The 26081-nt window shown below is 37.2% G+C and overlaps 1 protein-coding gene across 12 annotated transcripts in view; it reads left to right on the top strand.

The window, feature by feature from the left end:
* SLC4A7 (solute carrier family 4 member 7) overlaps window positions 1–26081 on the top strand; it is a 90768-nt gene that overhangs the window by 27734 nt on the left and 36953 nt on the right. For all 12 annotated transcript variants that reach the window (XM_054060564.1, XM_054060562.1, XM_054060559.1 and 9 more), the window contains exons 2-5: window positions 7063–7144; window positions 20323–20466; window positions 22849–22984; window positions 24008–24168. In XM_054060564.1, the coding sequence (XP_053916539.1) occupies window positions 7063–7144; window positions 20323–20466; window positions 22849–22984; window positions 24008–24168 (523 nt within the window). The remainder of the gene's footprint in view (window positions 1–7062; window positions 7145–20322; window positions 20467–22848; window positions 22985–24007; window positions 24169–26081) is intronic.

The following is a 26081-nucleotide window of genomic DNA, read 5'->3' as shown; positions in this document are numbered from 1 at the left end:
CTTTTTTTTTGTATCCTGGCTGTACTTCAAAGAGGTAGCAACTGGAGATGCCTGCCTTCCTGTGCACTGTAGGCTCATCTTTTATATATATTTAAAAGCAGAATCAGTCTGACGGAGAAGTAAAACAGTGTATTTGGAACTTAGTGCTGCTGTTAGCTGTTCCTGCAGGTGAACCAGGTCAAAAAGCCCTTCCTAATTTACTCTCTTAATTGAGGCTACTTGATGCTCTCTGTATGGGTTGCTATGGGAGGGCTGTGGTGTACACCTAGTGCTGATGATTGCTGGAGGCAGAATGATTGTTGTGAACTCTACATACAGTAGTTACAGATGGCATTAAAATACACTAGTTTTCTGGTTTCTTTTCTTATTGCTTCCAGGGTTGCTGTCACTGATAGACTTGTAGTCCTACAGAATTAAGAGATAACACTGGTCTTGTTCTTGTCTGATTTCCAATCCCTCCAAGTATTAGTTCGTATTGACTTGCAGTTCTGGGAAATTGAATAGATAGGGAAGAGGCTGTATGTGCCTTCAGTAAATCAGATGTAATTTCTTTCCTGACTACATGCAGTATTATGTGTGCTTAGAACAGAATTGCAGGTTTCTGAAACAAATCTCTTAAACGCTTCTAGGAAAATGAATTGCGAATTATCCTACTGGTTCTTAATTATTCTGAACAATATGTTTCAGTAGTTTTGTGACAAAACAGATGGGTTTCTGTGTGTATCTATCTACAAATAGAGACTAATCTTAAAATATTTCATATATATGTACATGAGCATATCTGGAAAACAGTTGCAAAATCAAGTTTTGTAATTCCTCTTCAGTTATCTTTGAGTGTGTGATCAAAATGAAGGTTTTAATTTCTTTTTACAGTTAAACTTTCATTTCTCAAGCAGAGCAACTGGTAATTTCTCTTTACTTAATTTTACTTTTTTTGTTACTGGACCCTTGTTGGCTATCATGTGTTCCTTCTGAATGCAGATCCAGCAAAGTGTGAGGGCGAATGATACAACAATACTACTTTGACTGTGCTTCCTGGATCTAGGTCAAACAACCATTTTGAATTCTGTTAGTGCTGATTTATAAGTTTATTGGGAAGTTGCTGTAGGCTTCTACTGTTATAGCCTCATGGAGACAGCGTGCTGTGTTGGATGTGTGGTTTGATCCGGCTTAACTGCTCCTATGCAATGTTGATGAGAGCATAAAGAGCCAAGCGTGAAGGAGCAAAATGCACTGTGCAAATTATTTGATCTTAACCTGTAAGTGTACAGTAGGATGCTATGTAGGTTTGCAAGTTTGGTCTGTAAGTAGCATATGCCCTTATTTTGAGAGGAATGGTTTGTTGGTGACACCTTCCAGCCTAAGAGCTAGATGCCATCTGCCAGATTTACTGTCTCTGAGAAGGCAGGGATGTATCCATGGGATCTTGTGGGAAGGAGGAGTAGAGTATTTGGCTTGTGTTCAAAACAGAGAAGATGGGACATAATTACAGTCAGAGATCAATATGTGTGTTCACTGTGGTGGTGTAGGCAGTTGTAGTAGAATAATATCAAAATTGGAAGTTCTAAACTGTTGGTCAGAAAGAGGGGAAGGCCAATGGCATCTTGGCTTGTATCAGAAACGGTGTGACCAGCAGGTCCAGGGAGGTGATTCTCCCTCTGTACTCAGCACTGGTGAGATGGCACCTTGAGCATACTGTGTTCAGTTCTGGGCCCCTTGCTACAAGAAGGATGTTGAGGCTCTGGAGCGTGTCCAGAGCAGAGCAATGAAGCTGGTGAGGGGGCTGGAGAACAAGTCTTACAAGGAGCAGCTGAGATAGCTGGGGTTTTTTTAGCCCAGAGTAGAGGAGGCTGAGGGGAGACCTTATTGCTCTATACAACTACCTGAAAGGAGGTTGTGGAAAGGAGGGAGCTGGCCTCTTCTCCCAAGTGATAGGGGACAGGACAAGGGGGAATGGCCTCAAGCTCTGCCAGGGGAGGTTCAGGCTGGACATCAGAAAAAAATTTTTCATGGAAAGGGTCATTGGGCACTGGCAGAGGCTGCCCAGGGAGGTGGTTGAGTCACCTTCCCTGGAGGTATTTAAAAGACTGGTAGATGAGATGCTCAGAGGCATGGTTTAGTGGTTCATAGGAATGGTTGGGCTCGGTGATCCTGGAGGTCTTTTCCAACTTATTGATCTTGTGATTCTGTGAAATAGTGCAGTGGAAGTTCTTTCTAGTGTGAAAGTGGTAATGTAATTGTGAGAGGGATGACGGTGGTTTTTCCTTTGTGTCATTTCCTATGCCGCTACTTACTCTTATGAATACTAATACTGTCTCTTCTTGGGCTCTTCTTGTTGGGGGAGAACTTTGGGCTGATGGAGGGTATGAACAGTGTCTTAGCTATGTAATGGTTTTAAGTGTTGAGCTCAAATTATTCTCAATACAATTACTGCATTACTCTTAAAATTAAATGTAAACCTTTGAAATGTATCAGCTGTTTGTATGATCACTGTCTATCACCAGAGTGAATTGATTCAACTGTGTTTAAAGTACCTTTGGAACGTGTTGCCAGCAAGTTGTATCTCTTCGAAGTGGCTGTTCAGTAATGTGCTTGGCGCTGTGCCCATCTGAAGTCTGTTGTGTATGTGACTGCAAGAGATTAGGCAAGTTATATGGTGAGAAGAGCTTGTACAGTTGACAGTGGAAAAATTCCTCTAGATTTAATATTCTGTGCGTCATATTTGTGCCAGTCCACTAGATGGTAACTAGCATACGCTGCTATAGGTCAACAACTTCATTCTTGGAAACTTGAGCACTTTCCTTAATGATTCATGCAATTTACAGTTGCCTTTTTTTAAATAGTACTTAAAAAAAACCATGTAGCCTTCTTATTTTAGGTATAAAGTGTCCTGTACTAAATAAAGACAAATGTTTGAGAAGGTGAATAAGTAAGCAATTTCTGGATAGTTGTTTGTCTGCAATGAAAGGGGAATTACTCTTTTCTCCTGAACTGAGAAAAGACATTTGACAATCAGAGGTGACAAGAGGAATCCTGCTGGGATTCTGCTAGAGCAAAGAGTGTTTAAAATCTTGTCTTGTCCTCAGCAGTTAAAGGGGTTTCATATCCATAGTGGGGAAGTTGGAAGGCTCAGAAGGTACCTTGTAGTGTGTGTGAATTCAGTACCTCTGGCTGAATTCAGAGGTTTTACTGGAAGGTTGTTCCTACTGTACATTTATAAGTATCCACAAACTTGGTGTTAGGAAGAAGTATTCTTGGTATATTTTAATAAAATATGCTGGGATTTCTGGGATTTCTTTTTTTCCCTTGGTACTCTGGATTTATTTTGTTTTTATAAATGACCGTCTCCTTGTGGAAAAGCAAACCAAATGTGAAGGCTTACTCTCCCCCTGGAACACCATGGCTGCTGCTTGTGTTGTTTTTTTTCCTTCTCAGATGTTCTCTTAACTGAAAAGAGGAGTTACGTACATTCCAACTTAGCCTTAAATTTTAGTTTGGCTCATCTTCATCAGCTGCTTTTTGGACATCTGTGGGATTATTGTATCTAAAGTTTCACATTAAATGGATGGTACACTGCAGAAGAACACATGCTCTAAGATAAGTCATTCTCTGTGCCTGAGAAAGTGACACTGAGTTTTAAACAATCCCACCTGTCTTTATGCATGTAAAATGTTCAGAAAGTAAAAGAGAGAACTAGAATGGGAATGTGTTTTGATTCAGCAACTGAAATGGTTTTCTCTCACTTTAATGTCTTAAACTGACACGCTATATCTTCTACAATTACTGGAAACCTGTGCCCTATAGACTTTATTTTTAGCGAGGAAAGGTTGTAGCTTGGAATTAGTTCTATAGCATATTTTAATATTTTTGCCTGCCCTAAAGCAAAAGTATGTTATGGTGGGATTTGCTATTGGTGTCACAAACAGTTGTGTTTAAATGATGTTTGTTTTCTTTAAACAAAGGCTGTAAATGATAGACTCTCTTCATGCATGATATTTGTGGTTACTGATGGTTTATTCTTGGAAGAGTCTTTGCACATGTTGAGTACTTGGAGATAGTGATAGAACGGTTTGCAAGGGCATGCATGCCTCTCTGTAATCTAATCTCGGAAGACATGTTACTTTCACATGATGTGGTTTTGAAAGCCGCTTCTGTACGTATGAGGTTGGCAAAGTACCTCTGTTACTAAGGCAGAGCACGATAAATACTAACATGGTCTAAGGCATACAGCAAGTACAGTTTCAAAATGTTATTGGAATAGAAAATCTTTTCCTGTGTGTATATTTTCCGTGTGTGTGTGTAATTTTTTTGCCAGAATACAGTAGTCTGGTTAATCTGGAAAAAAACCCCTTCGTTCTCTGCTCAAAACCTGTTTGATGAAATTCCAAGTGTCCTAAAAGGGCTACTGCAGGTGGGAGGAAAATTAGGTACTGGATATTTCAGCAGTCTGAGGTTGTTACCATGACGCTAATCATGGAAGAGGCTTTGATACCAGTTTTCCTAATATTAGTTTTTTTTCTCTCGTAAGACACTTAAACTAATTTAAAGGATTTGAAATACTTAATTTATTTCTGTCTCTCTTTTGACTTTTCTGGTAGTGTGTGGGATTTGTGTGTATCTCTTTCTGTGAACGGGAGTATACTGCAGCCTTACAATTTTCCATTTCTGTCACTGAGAAAAATTGGAAAGTAAATATGCTTGACTCCTTGGTAATTTTACAGCCTTACCAATGCAGTTAAATGTTTTGCTGTACTGCAGTGCCTCAAAAGATTCTTAACTTAAGCTTTTTAATGCTGCTGCTTAGAGACCTCTTTTTGCTGTTGGGTTTATGCGTGTTAATTTTGGTTTTTTTCCCAAGCTGTATTGGAAAAAAACATCTTCAGTAAAGATAAGAGCCAAGACTCACTTTGCAACTGTGTTTATCCCTACTTCCAGAAAGGTTATTAAAGAGAAAAGAGGCAAATTACCTTATGAAGGCATTTTCTAGAGCACTCTTTAATTTAATTTTGTTGTGTAGGAGGCAGGAATGTACTACTGCTCCCCGCCATGACCATGATACTTCCTAAATTTCTGCCACTTCTTTATTAATGGGTCCTTGTACCATTTTCATGGAATTGCCCATCAGACATGACTGCAGTTTGATCACCTGAATTTTTTAATTATAGCTGTCTGGAGTGTGCAGGAGTTCTGATTCTTTTGACTGTGCATGCAAAATTTTCAATGCAGCAGTAGTGAAAAATTGTGTTATGGTGTTAGGCCTCTCTTGGAAACCTCCTCTTGGGGACACAGCTCAGAACTGACCTTTTTCAGTTTATTCTGCCACGTACCACTCTTTTATTTTGTATCTTGCTTCTTTATATAGTACTGTTTGCTTTTGTTTTCATGTGGTCTAACTGCTTTAAACTTTTTTTTTTAAACCCCATCTGAAAAATTTTTTCCCCTATTTGTGCCATTGTCATCTTCATATTCTTTAATCTGTTTTCCTCAATACTCAAACGCAGATCTGGATTTTGTGTCTGTGTACATGCACAATACACAGTAATAAATAACTGTTGTGAAAAGACAGAGTTGTGTGTTAACTTACAGCTGTTAACCTGTTGTTTTCATCCTTGTCACTTACCTGTGACATAACAAACCTGTTTTGTATTTAAAGCATTGCATGATTGTGTAAATTCAAGATCAAAATTTAGGTGACTATCAACACTTGTTAGGGTCCCCAGTCCCTATTTAGGCTTCCGTTTTTCCCCATAAAAGTATTATCACAGATCCCACGTTGGCTGATGTAAACACGCCAATGGGCTGCTGTCAGAAGCCGTGATCAAACAGGTTTATTTGTGATGGATCTAGCTGTCATGTGGCCACAAGAACAATCAGTTTGGTGAAGTGATCTAGTGGAAAAAGTTGGTTTTTTTTTAAAAAAAAAATATCCTTTGCTTCAACACTTTGTATCTGACTTCCTGATTGATAGATCTGACTTGGGGAAGCAATTGTGTGCCCAAAGACGCAGAAAGACCAGGAACAGTATTCTTTAGCAGTTAGGCAGCCTTATACATACATGTAAAGCAAAGCATCACCCTTAGGGTAGGTGTTCTTTTGGAGAACCGGTTCTGCCAGGAGGCTGGAATTTGTGAGCTGTTAAAAGTGACCTGTATTTCAAGGAATGCAAACATTTGGAGAAAGGCAACTTTAATTTTGTTTTGATGTCATCTGAGATGAGATCGAGGTTTGTTTTTTTTTTGTATTTTGAGATTTGTTTTCCTCAAGAGGAAAAGATGATGTTTAAAGGTCTCCTTTAGTGATGTGCTAAATGTGATTAGAGGACAGTTCACAGACAGGCCACACTTTTGAGCCTGTTTCAAATACTGTGCTGATGCGTTAGGAGGTTATTGTTTCAGTAGTAATGGAATCCCGAACAGATCATCTTGCAACTGTTGTTTTCAAACCTTCTGCATTAAAAATATGGATTAGGTAGAGGTGTGGCTCACAAGCTCTCTGTTGAAACTTGAGTGAAAGAGTTGTTTTGGTCTTTCCAAAACTGTTGGTCTAGGAGCGATCATGAGTTGTGTAACTTAAATCTTTTGCCACCCCTTTATATAACCCTTAGTTTACAAAAGCTGCGTATTTTGCTGGAAAATGTCAGACAGAAATTGTCCCCTAAGCAAATGGGTTCAAGATCTCTGACTATTAAGTTACATAACTTTTTATAAATTTACCAGTTATATTATTGACATAGATTCATTGTTGTTGAATGTAAAAGAATATCACACTCTCAGAATTTATGTCCTGACCCTTGATGAAACAAAATCAAGAGCATTGCAAAAGGATGTTGCATGGTATTCAGTGTGTCTGTTCGTTTACTCTGTTTCTCCTTCGGTACAGGGTAATGTCTTCTTGAAGAATTGGATGGGTAGATTTTCAATGACATTTTCTTTCTCTATTTCTGAGAATTGAAAATGTGTTGTTTTGGAAAACTTTGACAAATGGCTTCAGAGCTTCAGAATATATTTAGGGATTTAGAAAAAAAATAGTTGTATTAGTTAAAGTTTTGTCTTGTTTCTTCAGGGTCACGATGAAGAAGCCGTTGTGGATATGGGCAAAATCAGCTCTACTATCAACACAAACTTCGAAAAAGAAGAACTAGAGAGTAAGTTTGTGGTTATTTTCCATTTGTTTAACATATATATATTTTTTTTTTTTTTACCTTGGGATAAAAGACCTATTTTCCTTCAAGGGCAACCGGCATTGTTAAAAGAAATCAGAATTTTATGGCCAGCGTGAAATTCTAGGAATAAAACCAATGAACAGTGGATGATCTGCACCATTTTTAGTCACTGTGCTTGCTAACAAATGCTCACTGTTATTCAAATCTGTCACAGAAAAAGATATGTTGAAAAAACAAAACCAAAAAACCTGAATCTTTACAAGGAACGCTTGCCTCTGAGGTTGCAGGTTTGTAAAAATGATTGCTGTCAGTGAGTAATTTCCCAGCATGAATTATGTCAGTTTCTACAGAATAAAAACACAGGCAACAGGGGCTGTGAGGGAGTTGTTTGTTTTCTTTTCTGAAAGTTAAGTGTCCTTGGGAGTGTGGTCACCCGCTTCAAATACTGAGAGTCTGAGTGGGTAACATTACTTCTAGTTCCATACGCGTTCTGGAATCTGCAGTCAGTTAAAGCATTATGGAATTCTGTCAGTCTTCATTATTTGACTGAGGATCCTGCATTCAGCAACAAAAATGATGTTGAGTTAGTTTCATAAAGCAAAATGGAAAATTAGGTTCTTCGTATGAGATACAATTTCTCACTGACTTGCAAAGGAAGTAGATTGGAATGAGGATTCCTGGATGCTATTTGATGAAGAGGAAAAAGTTAGGGAGATCCAGTGTTAAAATCTTATCACTTTTCACATAGAATGCTCTGAAGCTTGATTAACTTTTGTGAAATGTCAGAAGACTATCAGTAGATTCACTGGGTAGTATTTCCTGACAGTACTGAGTCTTGCTGCTTCACTACACCTCAGAGCCATTATGGCAGCAGTTTCTAGCTGAGAAAAGTTGATTTAGGTTCCTGTGACATTTTCTTATACTGTGGTTTAACAAGAGACGGTTTAAAGTGATTAAAGTTGTTTGCTGTTGCAGTCATACTCTTGCTTTGTTCCCTCTGGTCTGCTTTCTGTCTTGTACTGATACTTTTGTTTGTCTGACTGTACCATAAGCCCAGTTAAGCATGTTAAGCCAGTGGAAAATTTAACAGTCCTGACAAAGGAAAATAATAAGAAAGATCTCCGCAATTAAGCACCCTGAACCAATTTGCCACACAAATGGATGTGTGCCAGTGCTGAGTGGAAGAAGGAAGTGTGAATATGAGGCAGAGAGGTGCAGCGGTGGAGGCTGCAGCCGTGCCAATTCGGATAGGGTTGAGTTGTGGCAAAACTACTGCCCTTTCTGTTTCTGGAGGTAAATCTTCAGTGCACATTTAAGCTCTCTCCTCCTTTCTTTCCTTCTCTTTCTTTTTTCTGGGAGATGACCTTGGACAACCATTTGTGTGTTTTGCGGGGAGGCAGGGGTTAAGGGGAAGCAAGCATTCAGCTGGAGTAGTTTGCTGTGCAGCAGAGTGAACAGCTGTGATGCCTCAGCCCCCAAGAATGACATGGGAACGTGCACATGGGAACGTGCAGCCAGATCGCTTCCCCAGTCTCTTTTGTAGCATGTTCTCAGGAGTACATCAGCTAGGACAGAGCTGTACTTACAAGAAGATACTGGGTGGGAAGGCAGGGGGGTTCAGGCTGCTTGAGGCGATCTAAGCGCTTCTGTTGCTGACTGTAGAAAAATACACCTGTCTCACCTGCGGCCAAAGAAAAAATTAAGGTGAAATCAAGACTTCTGTGTCATGAGCTGTTGAGTCAACATAACAGCTGTTGAAAGGAGGTGAGGAGACCTCGCTGTCCTCACCTTGCTTTTAGCCATGCAACCTTGCCTTTCCTCTGGCTTCCTCTCGCTGTCTTGGGAGTGACCCAGTGTTAAGTGTCTCAATGCTAGAGAGGTTATACAGAGGTTGAAGAAGTAACTAATAAAAAGTATCTGGCAAGAAAAATGTATTCCAGTGTGATTATCACAGCTTTGAAGCTTGATATCGGCACATGTTTTCACATATAAGTAGGAATTATTTTTGGTGATTACATATATTTTGTAGTATCTTATGTATTTGTAAGAAAATCGGTCCTTTTTTTTATGGTAGAATGGGGAAGGGCAGGGAGGACACGTATTTTGAATTTTAGCAGTGGAAACTATTTCAAAGTAAGAATAAGTAGTTATTCCTTGCCTGTATAAAAGAGAGAACTATGTAATTACAGTTGTTTGTGACTCCTAGTTATCTTTTTTTGGTGAATCTGAGAGAAGATTGTTTAGGTTCAGGGAGCTTTAGAGGATAAATTTATGTGAATTTACAGCTCAGAGATGATTATTTATAAGCTATTATGACTAAAGTAGGTATGTGGAATTTAGGGGTCTGTTTTTAATTGTAGAATTCAAGTCTTGCAAGAGGGGAAATGGAATTGTTGCCTGCGCGCAGTAAAAAAACCTCCAGATAGTATTATTTTTCATTACTGACTTGTGAATGTTTTCTTGTCAGCTTAGGAAGACTTATTGTCAAACATTAGGAATTATAAGCATTTTAAGACCTGAAATCATTTCAGTCTAGTCTTCCAACTTGTTTTTCTGGTGACTTAAGAGTTCTAGGAATTTGGAACCTTTCCAAAAGTATGCGTTGATTCATTTTCAAGGAGAGGCAGCAGGCAGTTAATGCAGTTCAGCTATGATGTGAAGCACCACAGCTTTAAGAGCCAGAATGGACAGGTGATATTTAACTGCTTTAAAGCCTGAACAAAGTAATGTTGATTGGTTGATGCTGTAGAAGGCGTAATTTTGCTACTAATACTAAAGCAAAGATTTCTTGGTGGTGTCAGTATTGGATACTTAAATTTTCTGGAAATTTTGTGATGAAGTACAAGTGGAAAGAGGACCAAGTACCAAAGAGGAAAATAGATCTTGGAGTTAGGTCTTCCCAAGCTCTGTATTCTGTTTACGATAGCTGGGAAAGTGTGGTACGTATCCAGAGTGACAGTGTTTAGTTAGGAAGGTTAGGCACAGGCTACTTGTTTTGTAACTTGCTGTAAAAGAGAAATGGGTAGAGATGGTAAACTGCAATTGTGGGCAGACTAAATAAAGGTACTGCTCTTCAGGAGAGCTGTAAGGCCTTACTTTAAGGTAACAAATGTCAGTTTACAGGAGAGCTAGAAAGTAGAACATCTTAAAATAACATTTTTAAGAGCACCTAATGGTCTTAACTTGATGTCATACTGAGCTGTAGTGAATGATTGTCATAACAAAGTAGGCAGGAGTAGTAATGGCAGAGGTATGTCATGCTGTCTTTAAGGGGCATTTTCTGTTAAGAGCCATGTTTATGGAAAGCTCTCTTAAACCTCAAGTTAATGTGTTTGACTTGATATTACCAGGACTTATCTTTTTAAATGTGTATTCTGTTTTCCACCTTGTCTAGAGGATACATTTACTAGATAGAGTTTAAGGGAAAAGGCATATATTCTGTTATTCTTAGCACATAAGAATAGCAACACATAGCTTGAGTCTTGTTCCAAAAACAATCTGAGGTCGAAAGTGAGATCTCTAAGTAGACTAGTTTTCTGTGGCATAAATCCAAGATGCAGCCTTCAAGAGTTAAGATGATTTAATAGCTACTCTACTCTCACACTATTCTGTGACAGGTGTAAATAGTATTTACATTCCAGATGATCCTGTTATCTCTGAAACTGTGATGGTTTACGGCCTTATTTTTCCTTTAAGAAAATAGCTGTGCTTTTCGGTTAACCTTATTTGGCAAGAACAGCTAAATAATCCTGCACTTTTTTTTCCCCTCTAGAAATGAATGTTATATATCTAAGGGAAAAACTTGTTCTGTAAGTATTCTGTGGTTTAATGGTTATGAGTAGTTAGAAATTTTTTCAGTATAATGAAAGAACTTTGGGGAGCTTGGAGAACATATATGTCAACTTGTAGTAGAAAGTACTGCTGTGATTTTTTGCAGGTGGCAGGTTTACTGTTATTCTGCCTTTTAGGTGCATCTGAATTACAACTGTTCAAAAATCCATGAATAGTTCTTGTAAAATCTTTCAAGAAAACAAGCTGTACAGGAGCGGGTAAACACAAGTCATAAAATGGGAAATTGCAGCTGCTGGCACTTTAAGATTGTGCTTAGTATTTATATTTTTATGTTCTGTAATGGGCCATACTAATTCATACAGGCAGTGCAGAACAAATTTCTTATGCTTGTAAAAATACAGAATGAGTGCTTTAACCTTTGAGAGCCCTTAATGGTATAGAAAAGAACTCTGTTCAACAGAGAAAAGAATTTTGAAATGCTATTTCTCATGAAGTTATAACTTTTTATTTGGTCAGAAAGTAGCAAATCATGTAGCTGCTTCTGAAAACAGAAATAATTTAGTATGGTCATTAACGATTCTTGCAGACTGTCTTTCATCCATCCTTTCTACTGGTGTCCTTGCATTGGTAAGATGTTGCCTACTCCATAGTTTGGGTTGAACTCAGAGCAAAAAAACCCACATTTGTTCAGATCCAGCACAGCTAGTCAGGTATTTTGAGATGTACTCTGACTCATATGCAATATCAACAAAATGTCCACTTGCACCAATTGTGGTGGTAGCTGGTGCATGATAAATTCTTTTGTTCTTACTGTTCAGACGTAAATGTTAGCTGTGCTCGGTGTTTCTCTAAGTCACAAAAACGGAGAGTGTTTTCTTAATATGTTTTTTAATGGAATCTTGAAGTCAATTTTTGAATTGAGCTGCATTGCTACATCTTAATCACAGGTACATTGAAAATGTAGTTGTAATACCTTTTTCTATGGGAATTCTGCATTATGCAGTCCACAGGCAAATTCCTTAGAACTTCTTGTCCTGTTCACTTACGCAGTATTCAGACTTATTGTCCTCACCTGGTTTGATTGTATTATTTGTGTTGTTGATCACAAAAGTAAATCCTTAACAAATGCTATCAAAACTGTTTTCAGAGTTCCTTTTGAGAGGGAGTGTAGACAACCTGATTGTGTAGACATGAAACTCAGTAGAGCACCAGAAGTGACTAGACACAATTTTCAGTGTTGATATGTCATTGGTTTTGGAGGCAGAGGGTTATTTCTCACTTCTAGAACAATATTTTTGGAAGTTACTTCTGATTCTGCCAAACAGGATTTAGAAATTACTGAAAATTCTGCTGTTTTTACTTGCATATTGAATTACTTGCAAATTACTGGAATTACTGTAAGCTCCTGGCAAGTGAAGTTTAATAGAAGTTACTTGAGACAAGGGACTTCTTTTTTTTTTTGCTTTGTTTTTTTTCTTTTTTTAATGACACATCCTGATGATAGCCTAAAAGACCTGAGTATAAAAAGAAGCATAGACTAGTGCACACTAAAATTCATATCCTTTAGCTGGATAACAATTTTATAAACTTAAAAAAAAATTTTTTTAGCAGTTTTGATACCACTGTTGTCATCACCCTTGAGGAAAATTACTCATTAATCTACAAACAGATCTTCTTAATGAGTGTCCTTGAGACACTTGTTAATTTATTATATGGAACGATCTGAACAGCTAAGGAATCCTTCTGCATACCTGAGTTGATGAATGGCTGTTGTCAGGATGTTTTATCTTGCTAAAGATTACCTTATCCGACTTTACAGTCTTTCTGAATTGGGACTGGGTAGTAGTATTCATAACGAAACTGTCAACATTTTTGCGTGTATTGTAAGTCATCTATTAGAATAGCAATAGTATTACTATTCTGATCTTATTTTTCTTCAAAAGACATTGTGTAGCATATGTATGGTGTATAAATGAGTATGGTATTCTGTTCTGCATTAAAGTAAGGAAAACGTTCTTGGAGAAGACAGCTTTTGTCCTGACTTAGATCTGTTTAATAATATGATCAACATACTGATTTATGGGAAGAGCAGACTTCAGCAATTTCAGTGATTTTTGCGTGGAAACTGTAATACATGTGTAAGTAATCATAAAATTCATAGAAGATCTTTATATAAATACCGAACCATAAGTGAAAATAATCTTTGAAGGAGGTGATGCAGCGAAGTATAAGTTCTTCAGTATGAAATTACTTTTTCTGTAGAGGTATAAAGCAGTACAGAATATGCATGTTGTTGAATTGTTGCAATTTGTAACAAGTAAGACTAGATGATCTAATATCCATCCTCCAAAACAGACAAAGCTGTTCAATAACATTGTCTGCTCTCTAGTAACTGTTTTTCAAAGTGAGTCAGTGTTTAAACTTGAATGAGTTCATGAGAACATCTGCAGCATACAATAACCTCACTTATGCTTGAATCTTTACAATCCATTTTGGGTAATGACCATCCTGGTTTTAGCATTTCTTCTGAAAAGAGTTGTTTGTAAAATGAATGGAATTAAAAAAAAAAAATGCCTCTTACATAAAGATGTAAAATAAATATTTGGTGTAATATAGACTAAGATGGAAGCAATGCTTTTAAAAAGTTTGACATAAACTGTGTCCTGACAGGATTTTTTTTAGTTTTATCCAAGAGAACATTGTGTAATGTTTCTGTCCTGACTGAATCAGAAATTTTGTAAAAAGGTAACTAGCTGCAGTTTTATCACCTGAAACAAATGTAAGTTGTTATTCAAGTAGCGGGGTCATAAAACTGCAGTTTCACCAAACAGCACCAATTGAAACTTAAAACTTTCAGAGAACTTAATGCCCTCAGATTGCTAAAATTTAAATTTTTTGAGATGTGGCAGAAGAAACAGGAGACTGTACTTGATTCTGCAGCCTATTCTTTTTTGATGGCTTTTCATAACATTTATCTTACTATCTTCAATCCCTTTAAAATCCAAAAAATGTTGTTCCGAAAATTGGCTAAACCTGCGACTCTACTAGTTTCAGAAATCATTCTGAATGGATTGCTTCTCGATTTGAAATTCACTGAAAGCTCATTTTTCACAGCAGTTAAAGCTTTTAATTCCTTTTCTGTTATTTCCAAACACTTATTATTTTGTAAAGAGAGTGAAACTTTGAGGTTTTCTGTAAGGTTCTTCTGTAATATTTTTCATTTCTTAAAATATCAGTTGATAGACACATTTAGGGGCAAAGTGATCTTTTTAAAGATGCGTTCAGCAGTTGTACAAGAGAGGCGCATGATCAAGTTTGTAATGAGAGTACGTTTGTGACCCATTGATGAAGTGGGATGATCTTCTATGCAAATGTTTGTTTTGAAATGCTTTACAAAGGCAATGTTATGATATGCCTTCCCTAGTTTCTTTATTAGTGGATGAAGGGCCAATCTTTGATCTTAATGGGACCTTGCTTGAATTGTATGTTTCTGTTTCTTCCCCTTCAGCTGAAACATCTCTTTGAAATTATCTCAGGCATGTATCCTCTTTCCTGAGCTTTGCTGCAGAGACAGACTGGACCAAGAACTTTTGTCTCAGATAAAGCATGGGGCCCAACTACAGTCTGACTTGGGTATAGGGTGCGAGGGCAGCTGGTTCCCCCTTGCATAGGTGCTGTGTGCTAGCTCCTTTCTCAGACGAGGGAAATGGGCACAAAGACCTGGGGTGGACGTACCCTGCTAGCATCCCTCTGTAGCTCTCTCAGCTGGCTCTAAGCTTTTCCTAGTACTGTTTCTACCTGCATGTCTAATGTAATTATTAATAATGCCTTCTTAAATATTGTTGATTGTGTCAAATAGAAGTATTCAGCACGATTTTTGTCTTATCACTGCCACTGCCAATTCGTATTTGGCTTTAAGTCAGGAAAAAATCATTTCTGCACGTAATAAAAAAATCTGGCATTTACTGCTTTTGCCGGTCAGATTAGTTTGATGCTGTCTTTCATTGTGTAGTGGGAAAACACTCTTACTGAGCCGCTTTACGGTCTGCTATGCGTACTGGATTTGTGGATTATGCTTCTTAATTTTACCTATACAAATATTTTAGTATAACAAGTGTATTCTCAGATATACTTTATTACTAGGAGCAAAGAGATTTCAGAATAGAGCCCAGTAGGTTTAATGGATTCTGAAATAGGCTGTACCATGGAGAATCGTTGGACTCCAGCTATGGCATTTAACTGTTCCACGAAAGAATTTTCTTTACTCTTTTGTACAAATTCTGTTAGAAAATTTTATTTCAGGTGTTTTATCCTGAAGGCAAGGGATAATTTTTGTAAAATAGTTCTTTTAACAAAGCACAGAAGAATAATTCTTGGTAGTAATAGGGCTTTTTTTATAGTCAATTCATGCACGGAAAAACAAGTTTATATTAAAATATTTTATATTCACTTTTACTGCATTATTTCTGTAGAAAATAATTTAACAGTTTCTTGGGAACATTTTGTGTGAGAAGTTCATAAAATAAGCTAAAATGCTGCTGTTTATTTTGAAATGTTTAATTTGTCTCTCACACTGACAACTCCACTATCAATATTAAATTATAAATTTAATTGCTTATTTCTGAAATGTGGCATTACTTTTAATTAGAAAATTAGAGAATTAATACTGAGTTTATTTTTGTGTGTACAAATAACTTTCTGTGATATCAATGAAATTAATGTCAAGGAATGAGATGATGATAGATTTCAAATGCTTCCTACTAGGATCGTGTGTTTGGGGATGCGAGTTAGAAGACACTGAACAGCACATGGCTTTTTTTATTTTCTCCCCTTCCCCACAGCTGCCTTTTCTTCCCATTTCATGGTCTTAAGGAAAAGATTAGTATCTCTCCTGCAGATCCACCACGCTTCTGTGTATATTAAATGATCTATTTTCAGATTATTATCTGAAGCGTTTTGGAAAAATAGTAGTTCTTGTCATGAAGATTTTGGCTTCAGCAGACTGTTGGGAGCTTATGGAGAAGACAGAGTCACTCCGGTTTGGAGGTGCATGGTGGAGGGGTGAGCACACACAGGATGCCATATAGAAAGTGCTGATTGGATATCGGGGATTCTTATTTTGATTCAGTGTGTTGTCACACATTGGAATAGGTTGCCTGGAGGGGCTGTAGAGTATCTTTCCTTATGGATACTCAGAGTTTGACTGTTTGTCATCCTGACCAGCCTTATCAAAGACAGGGCTTCAGCTTTGAAGTTGACTGTACTTGAAGCACTATTGGATGATAGCTCAGCTTCAGATGTCCTTTACAACTATAACTAATATATCATCTCTGCAGTTCAGATGCTTAAGTAACAGGATTTGAGAATTCTCATAGATCTTAACTTGATTTTCTTTTCTTTGCCTTGTTAGCAAGATGAAGAATGTCCTTTGTATGAAGTTTATAAGGCGCCTAGCTGACAAAATGGTGGTTAGAATAAAATGAGTTCTGTGGAATTGCGAGTACAAGGTTACCACACCAGAGCGGTTTTGGATACAAGTTTTTGATCTCTCTTGTTCTGTGGAAGTCTTCTGTTACCTTTGTCTTGGAGGCCTCAAACAGAGCATTTCTCTTCTGTCAGTTTGATTGGACTTGATATCAACTGCGTTTTGGAGTGAGACCAGCCATGTGATGGAGACATGTAGCAAGCTCCTAGCATTTAAATTTGTTTCATACTGATCAGGACCTTAAGTAGTAAATACTCTTGGTGGATTTGAACAGCTAAGCTTGGATAAAGTCATGTTAGATTAGAATGAACAATTACTGCTTGAGCTTTGCATTACTAAATTTAGTATTGGACAGTCTACTAATTCTATTAATTATTGGTTTAAAGTAATTCTATAACAAGCTTTGCTGGAAAGCAGTACTGTGATGCAGATGTTTCTGTGAATAAAGCTTTGAAGGTCATGTAATTGTACCTGTTAAGCATTTAAAAACAATAGTCAAGTAAAAGTCTGTCTTTTAGAAATAACACTGATGCTAGTAATATGAATCCCAACCTTTTTAGAGTTAACTTTTTCTCCATTGCTGTTACGTTATTTGCTTTTCTGGTTGGTTTTTTTTTTTTTTTTTTTTGGCCAGGATGAAGGGAACTGTTAAGTTGTTTTGCCCAGTTCATTGGGAATGAAGGAGAAAAAATCCCTGTGGCTTTGTTTTTTTCCTTGTAAATTGTGTTTATAAAGTAAATCTTTGTCTGTCTGTCTGCAAACATTAATTAGTCCTATCTGAATAATGAAATTTAAGGGAACACAGAGCTACTCAATACAACTGTATTTTTAGGGGGCTTCTCAGTGCTTTGCTTTGTGGAGTTACAGTTAAGGTTAAACTTGTTCAGCTTTTATTATGCAGTTTCAGCGCTCTCTTGGAGTTGAATGTATCTGCAAAACATAGCTTTGGGTAATCATGGTAGTATACTTGACAGCAGTAGTTTTGGATTTCCTAGGTAGTAGTGGAGGTGTTTTTATGAATGTCTGTGATACCAAAAATAAATCATCTTCTTAAGGGACAGTCTGGTGCACTGATAAGCTGCTGTTGACGATAGCCAGACTTTTCTTGGTTAGTTGATTAGTTGATTGTGTTCCCACCCGGCCATGCTTGCTCTGAAAAACAAACCAAAAAGGCTCTTTTGCAACATTGTGGTTTTTCTTGAATTTTTTTCTGGTAGAATTGCATTTGATTATGATGCATTTTACTGAATAATCACTGAAAATAAAGTTACAGGTGTAGCAGCCTGCTCACTTTGCATGTACAGAAGTGATTTGGGGAAGGTATATTTGCCTGCAAGAGAGTGTCTGTTTTATATTTGCCTGCAAGAGTGTCTACATAGGAAATAGCCATTCACACAGTAGTCACTTCTGGGCACCTGAAGGACAGGATAGCTCATCACTAAGCCCGTTCCCCTGTCGTGATAACCTGACATGCTGGAGTAGTGAGAAGGCACGTTCTTTCAAGTTTCATTCTGGTGTAGAAAGTAATACTATGTGTTGTAGGCAGGCTGCCCAGGTGGAGGACTAAGTTAGCAGTTGCCTACCTGGTGTGCCTCAAAGAGCTATGAGGCACCTGAGCATAATGATAGCTGAGAGGTAATTGCAGGTTGTTTAAAAATGCCTTTAGCTTCTTGCTTGTTTCAGCTCAGTTTTCCCTAGCTTTTACCTGTCTCTTTGCAACATATCTCCTCTCCTCTACACTTTTCTACTGAAAAAAATTATCAGACTGCAGTTTTGTAGTAGGAAATAGACTTGTAGTTTCCTTTCCTACTTTCTCCTCCATGCACCAACATTGTCTTTGGCTGTGGAAATGTTCACACTGTTACAAATGCTATTTTTTGCCATAGCAGAGTGGGTTGAGATGGAGGCTCTTGAAAAAATTGCATAGGATTTTTGTTTGTTCTTTAGTACAGAAAGCAATGTGGAATTTTTTTCTTAATTGATGGGAAGAGCATGAGATGAAAATGTAGAAATCGCTCTAATTTTTCAGGAAATAAAATCTCAAACAGTTTCAGATTCTTGCAATTTTCTAGAAAGTAATCACCTGCACTTGCAGTTAGTGGTGGATCACTCGGTTGCACCAGGAAGCTTAGAGCAGAGTGCAGTGAGTAATGCAGCTATTTTTGAACGCAGGACTTCTGCGTTTCTTTATGCATAAGGTTATTGTATGACAATGGTGTCAGTAGTACCACCTAGTCGTATCATACATCAAGTGCATTGATTTATGTTTAGGTGTCACATTTGCATTAATTTCTCTGGGAATTGCATTGGGCATAGTAGTCATGGAGGGTGGAGGTCAGGCTACCCAGCAAGGGCTGTCGATGTTCTTATTGGAGGAAACTCACAAAAGAAAACTGTTTCTCTATAAATAGGACTAATGAATGCTTCAAGAAATTAATCTGTTTTCCATTCTTACATGGAAACAAATACCTTTTAATAGGCTTAATTTCAGATTTGGTCATAGTGCCAATCAGTCAACTCTAATTAAAACTAGTGTTGGAATTCTGTCAAGAATCAGGTCTTGTAATTTGGAAAGGAATCTTGACTGCATTAATTAAACATTGAAATTACTTGTGCATTATTACTGATTTTTTGCTTAGTCTTTTACCCATGTAGCACTGTAAAAGTACTGTTTTATATAAGTTTTTGGGCTCAGAGATGCTTTTCTTGAAAACAAGTTTTACATACTACCACTTTTTACTTCTTTAAACTCTATATTCTCATGAATTTTTCAATAGCCTTAATCTAAGTGTGTATCCTATACACATATATTTGTGCAAGTATGTGTACAGTCACAACTCCTAGGCCTTGCTTGTCTTCTGTGAACTTACTGAATTTGCATCTCTTAAGTGCTAGAAAGTCACTTACTTCCTTTTCCTTTTGCTGTCAGTCTTCTGTTTCTGTAATGACTCTTCTACAATAAGAAACAAAGTATTTAGTATTAACCACCAGGCCCATAGTTAATGTGTCTCTTCCTGAGATTGTTTAAAAAGGAATTGAAAGGATTGTTGTATATGCTAACTATTATGGGAGACATGGTAGTAATATGTTCATAACAGTCTGATTGATTTCTTTTGCCAAGTTGTTGATGCTACTATTGCCTTAATGTGAAAGGTCAGAGGAAAAGCCAGATGTTAGAAGTACATGTTTTGAAGAGCAGTATGTGTTCATTTGAGGGTGCACTACCTAAATTTATTTAAAAGTTCTAGAATAGAAAAAACCCTCCAGCCTTCTCTGTAAGTTATTTTGTGTTTTTGCATACATTTCTAAATATAAGCTCCTCTTGTGCTCCTAAACCGATACTAAATTAATGGTACAATTGAGCATCAGGTTCACCTAGATGTCTCACATGCTGCATGAAGTAATATTGGCAATTCATTCAAGCAGAGAAAAATCCTTGCATACTCTAAACAACGGGTAATTTCTTAATGAAGTTCATAAACTGAATTAGGAGATTACATCTTGCCGTTGTAACAACCATCCTGATATGAATCCCTGCAAACAAGACGAGCATCGTGTAATTTCTCTGCCTTGCCTGGTGTTTATCAAGTAGCTTCTTTCAGCATTACAGGTCAAGCTTGTGTTTCTATACTATTTGTTTCACTACTGAGTTCTTAATTTGGGGCATATTCTTACTTACTTTATCAGGGAAACCAGTATAGCACTAGATCCTTGGCACTGAGGAAGGAGAAAGAGGAAAGTATAATATTAGTTCACTAAAGGTAGTTTTGCCAAGTGTTTTTGGGTTTCCTTTTGTCAAACTCCTTGTCTTTTCGATTAAGATACTAAATGTGGGCAGGAGATTAGGTTTTGTTTAATTGTTTCCTTTAAAACTTTCTTAAAGGCCACAGAGCTGTATATATTGGAGTTCATGTCCCATTTGGGAAGCAAGGCCGTCGACGGCATAGACATCGTGGGCACAGGCATCACAGAAGAAAAAAAGAAAAAGAGACTGACAGAGAGGATGGCCGAGAATCTCCATCATATGGTAAGAAGTTGTGATAGTTCTTTGTGTCTCTTGACAATATACTTAACAGTAATTAACTCTGTGCCTAAACATTGTTTTATGCCGCTTCTTTTATTCTCTGTAATTAATGTCAGTCTACATACAATCAGGCAAGGATTTTGTGGTTGTGTTTTATCTAAATCACAAGTTGTTGGAATTCATCCAGGTGACTACTTAAGTTTTCAGCAGCCCACGCTTAAATAGGTTAGACTACAGCTTTGTAATACTTGCCTGTAGCATAAAAATCTGGGTTATTTTAGATTAGACACCTTTTTCAGATTGCGTAGTCTTGTAATGATCTTTTTCTGTCACTTAAAATTTTTGAAGCTGTGAATATAGCCTTGAAGCAGCATTTTTCATGGTAATTTGGTCAATAATGCATTAAGGTATTTACTTCAGCCTTCTTGCTGTCTATTAGTAATAGTAAAGGAATTGTACTGCCTCCTAAGTTCTAGTTTTGAATCAGACACCACCGCCCTGGTCCGCCCCTTATCCTCAAGAGATGACAGCCTCATGATACCATTCTCTGAAATGAAATTACTTCTCATTGAATCATTAAGGTTGGGAAAGACTTCTAAGATCAAGTCCAAATGTCAGCCCAATACCACCTCACCTACTAAACCATGTCCTGAAGTGCCACATCAACACATTTTTTGAACACCTCCGGGGATGGGGACTCCCACCACTTCCCTGGGCAGCCTGTTCCAATGCTTGACCACTTTTCCAGTAAATAAATTTTTCTCGTTATCCAATCTAAATCTCACCTGGAGGGTACTCTTGGCAGTTTTTCTTCAAGACCTCAAACTTGATTCCTAGACTGTAATGAATGGGAAAGTTATGGTGCAGTGTTCCACTTCAAGCCTGGACACCATGCTGTTCACCTTTGTGTGACTAGAACCGTGTTCTGTACTGGGGCCAGTTCCCTGAAACAAAGGCGTTTTGCAATGGTAACGCTTTGCCAAGTCTCCTTTCACCTTTGTCTTACAGTTCTCAAGTTTCATTCATATTCTAAACTTCCTCTTCTAAAGACAGATTATTATTGTTTGATTTTAAGTTTGTAGAGTCTCACCGAGACTTAAGTTTGTAGAATCTGAAGCAGCAAGTAATATTGAACAGAAATATACTTCTCCTCTGGTCACTTCTCTATCCTGGATGCACAAGATATGGCAGGATTCTTGGGTTATGTTTGTTTTGTGACAGAAACAATATGCTGAAGTCTTTATTGGTAGTGAATGTTGTTTATATTCAAGAGCTCATTTCAAAATTATGTTGTTGGGTGATGAAGTAAGCCAGAAGAACAACGCAAAAGGAAAATTCAATTCTGAATTATGTTTATTAGTAATTCGGATCTTCTATCTGAATCTAAAAGACAACCTTCCCTCTGCAGTTAAGGCATACAATTGTACGTTCACATCTAGCAGCTGTGGGTGGTATTTCAGTGAACAAAGTAAATTTTTTAAATTTGAGGTTTACTTGGATTTTCTGTTTCTGACCTTCCTTGAAATAACATTGCAATTAATACATTATTGAACCCTTGTAATTTGAAAGCTCTCCCTTGAGTTGAAACAAGATCTATATATAGGTTTTAAAAACATTGCTAAAACCATGTGGTTTTGTCATTGTTTTGCTTATAGCAGGAAAGCACGTTACTTATATTTGATCAGTAGAGATAGATTTTGTTACAAGTTATTTCTGAGCCTGTTCCACTAGACATTAAACTACGAGAAGTAGAAGTATTTCCTCAGCAGCATTTTAGCTGTGTAATTTCTACTTTGCTAATTTATGTACAGTGCTCCGACTACACAATGCTTTTTTCCACCCTATGCAAGTAGCCACGGGCCATTTAAAAATCTGCTGCTCTAACAGTGTGAGTTCCTGGGTGTACCCGCTGTGTTTAGTAGCTTGAACTATTGCTAGGGCAACCAATCTACGAATAAGGCTCTTTGTTTCTGTCAACCTGTTTTAGTTTTTTTCCTTCTCCTCCAATTAATGCCTGTGTCATGATGCTATCATTTATTTTGTTCTCAAAGTGAAAAGGTTCCTAGTCCTGTGGTATTTTAATTTTTACTTAGTAATTTTTGTTGTTGATTTTATTTCCATATTGTTAATCTATAGAAGAGCTAAAAATACTTAATCACATTACATAAACATAGATTTCCAGATGTTTTGTTTTCAGAAAAAATGAAAAATTTTAAAAGGGCCTTCTCTAAAAGAAATGCCGACGTTTCTTTTGTTCCTCTTCCCGCTTGAAGTGGATATTATGCTGCATATTTCTGAGTGCAAGTGATTTAACTGTTATGTGATGTTTCTTGTGTAATAGGAGTATGAATTCTTTTGATTGTTCAGTTTCTCCTTTTCTTCAAGACACGCCTTCCCAACGAGTGCAGTTTATCTTGGGTACTGAAGATGATGATGAACACATTCCCCATGATCTCTTCACTGAAATGGATGAACTTTGCTTCAGGGATGGAGAAGAATATGAGTGGAAAGAAACAGCTAGGTATGCTAGAAGTAAATTGTTTCAAGGTGTATCTTAGAGTGATTTTATTTCAAAGAACTGCAAAATAGGTCTTAAGTTCTGACCTGTAGGAGTTGTTCATTTGATTCATGCTCAGCAAATCGAAACGTGTGTTCTTTTTGTCCAACTAGAGAAGAATGAATATAGTTTCTCAACAGACTGTCAGTCTTACTGGTGCTGTTTTGACTTTCATGCCAAGCATTGTGAAAGGTACAGCTGTGTTTAGATGTAAATGCAGGTGTTTGACCATGGGGCATTGTATTTGTAGTCTCAGAAATCTTTGTATTTGTAGTCTCAGAAATCTTTGCTCCATTATTGCTGACTTATTAATGTCCTTTTTTTTTTTGCCTCAGAGAAAGAAAATAGAGTGTTCACATATGTTCTTTTTAGGCAGTATTTGATTAATTTTTTGCAAATTGCATGTGTGAATGTTACAGAATGCCATGATTGCTTTTGGCCAATGTTGGTTATGTTGCTCCTTGTACATATGCATTGTAGTAAATCCTTCAACATTCAGTACTTCTAATTACCTTATTGCATGCTAGCTTTTACAGAAGTTCGATTTATATAATGCCTGTGAATCAGAGTCAAGGTCAATGTATAGTTACACATATTAGTGTTGCTTAGCTCTTAAATGTCACCCTAGAAGACTTGAACATGGTATAGTGTTTCAGACAGCTTTCTAATCCTAAATTGCCAATGACATATGCAAATCAAATACAAAGGCATAATGCCATACTGTTTACAAAAACTTGTGAATAGGCAGATATTGTTGAAACTAAAAGAAACAAGATGGGCAAAACCTGAAATGATTGCGTGTGGTTGAAAAGCCTGACAAAAAAGTTGTGACTGTCTATCATTGTGCTGTCTGTGAGAATGAAAGCCAGTGTGAGCTGATGGGATTACCTGTGCTGTTATACAGAAGCCACAGAAAGAATGTGATTGCTTGCCAAATTGTCTGTCTTCCAGGACAAATATAAATACGTGTATGTGTATGCATTTCAGGTGGCTAAAATTTGAGGAGGATGTCGAAGATGGTGGTGATCGATGGAGCAAGCCTTATGTAGCAACTCTGTCTCTGCACAGCCTGTTTGAACTGCGAAGCTGTATTCTTAATGGGACAGTCATGTTGGACATGAGAGCAAACACACTAGATGAGATAGCAGGTTGCAGCAAAACTTTTTTTTTGAAAAATGTTTTATTTCTAAATTTTAATCTTTAACTGGAGATGTTTCTGATGATGTCCTTTGTTCTTGTAAACACTGTAGTGAAGAAATAGGCATGTGCATGCTTACTGCATTTCCTGCATCTAGTTGTAAAGGTCCTGTCATACAAACTTCACTTACAAGAAGCTACAATGGATGAGTAGGACATCCTTTATTACGTGTTATAGGTTGAGGCCCAAAACTTGCCTTTATGTTCTAATCCCTGAATGTGTTGTTTGTCTTTGTTTCTACAGATGAAATGTAAATATCTGCCAGAACATTTTAGAACTTATTTATGCACTTTACCTTAATTATTTATCATAACTTGGTTGATATTAACTTGATACTGTTAGTGCAGCTGGTTGTTGCATATCTGGTATTTTTTTTCACCTTTATAAGAGGTGAGCGGAAATAAATATTGTATGCGTTGTTGCACCTTCTCTGAGTGTCCTAACTAGTCACATAGTCACTTTGGAAACTACTTTTTCATATATGTGTATGTACATGCACATGCTTAGCCTGAAAGCCTTTGAACTGGGTTTACACAATTTTCCTGGTGTCTCTTGCTATGGGTACCACATAGTGGAATTTCTTCTAAGGAATCATGGTAGGCTTAGGGCTTACAAACATGTATGTGAAGGACAAGGCTTAAAACTTCTGCAGTGCTTGACACATTTTTTTATTTTGTTCTGAAATCCTCCAGATTCACTCAGAAAATGGATATTCCCTTCCTATTTTACTGACTTACCGAGTAAAAGTGTTCAATACAGGGTTTGTAAAAGTAATGGTTTGGGTTTTAATTTATTATTAATAATTGAGTTTAGCAATAATCTTAGTACATGAGGAAAATAGTTATTGCTTAGTTCTGTATAAACAGCATTCTTAATAGGAGGTATTCCCCCTAGGATATCTTAAGAGATTGCCTGAATTTGTTCCAAGTTAATTTTAGGTGCCATTGTGAGGCATGTAGGGTAACAATCCTTGGCATACAAACACGTGTTTCCCTGAGCCAGGAATACCTAGTAGGTATTCTTGGTTCTCTCTCAAAACAGGAGGGAGACAGCGGCTGATTTCCTTTTGAAAAGATATAATAAAAGGCTGCGTGTTGCCAGTAATCCAAGAAGGAAGCTAAACTGTACTGACAGACTTTGCTGCATGTAATTTTTTTTGTAAGGTATTCTGAGCCATAACCTTTTTCATTTTGAAAATTCTACGTAATAGCACCTAATACAGCTAGGTTCGCGATACATCGGTTAAGGTTGGCAAAATATGTTTTGAAATTTGTCATGTAGGTTTGTGTTGATTTGCGTGGGGTGGGATTATTTATTAGGAAAAAAAGGCAGCTAAGAAATCACAGCTTATATTTTCCTGGACATGCAGGCTTTCATTCCTGGTGTGAGCACTTTAAGATGCCCTTTCAAAACCTGATGTTGCTTGGCAGCTGATTAGTTAGTTTTAGATGATGTAACTAGCTCTTCTCTACTTCCTCTTCTAAAACATGTGAATCACATTAAGTTCAATTGAGAACCTCAGGAACTTGGGGCATCTGAAGGTGAGAGAGGATTTGGGGACTTATCACCTTCTATAATATCTTCCACTTTTGTGTAGTTTTACACTTTCAGAATTGGGAATACCAGGTTTAAGACTCCCTTAAGAAGTCTGTCCTCTATTGTGTTTCTGTCTTAGTGTGTTCCCTTCTAATGAAGGATTGTTGGACACACAGATGGCTTTTTCTGGTTGCTATTGGAAGTTGAAGTAAATACCAATAAATGATAAAAAGATTATAAAAATGTCAATAAATTCTAAAATATTAGGTAACTTATTTCTTAAAATTATACTACTAATAAATACCATCTTGTGTGTCCTCATGCTAT

This window comes from Cuculus canorus, chromosome 2 (assembly GCF_017976375.1).
Source record: "Cuculus canorus isolate bCucCan1 chromosome 2, bCucCan1.pri, whole genome shotgun sequence".
NCBI classification, from domain to species: Eukaryota; Metazoa; Chordata; class Aves; order Cuculiformes; family Cuculidae; genus Cuculus; species Cuculus canorus.
This window is presented reverse-complemented; position numbering and strand designations above follow the sequence as displayed.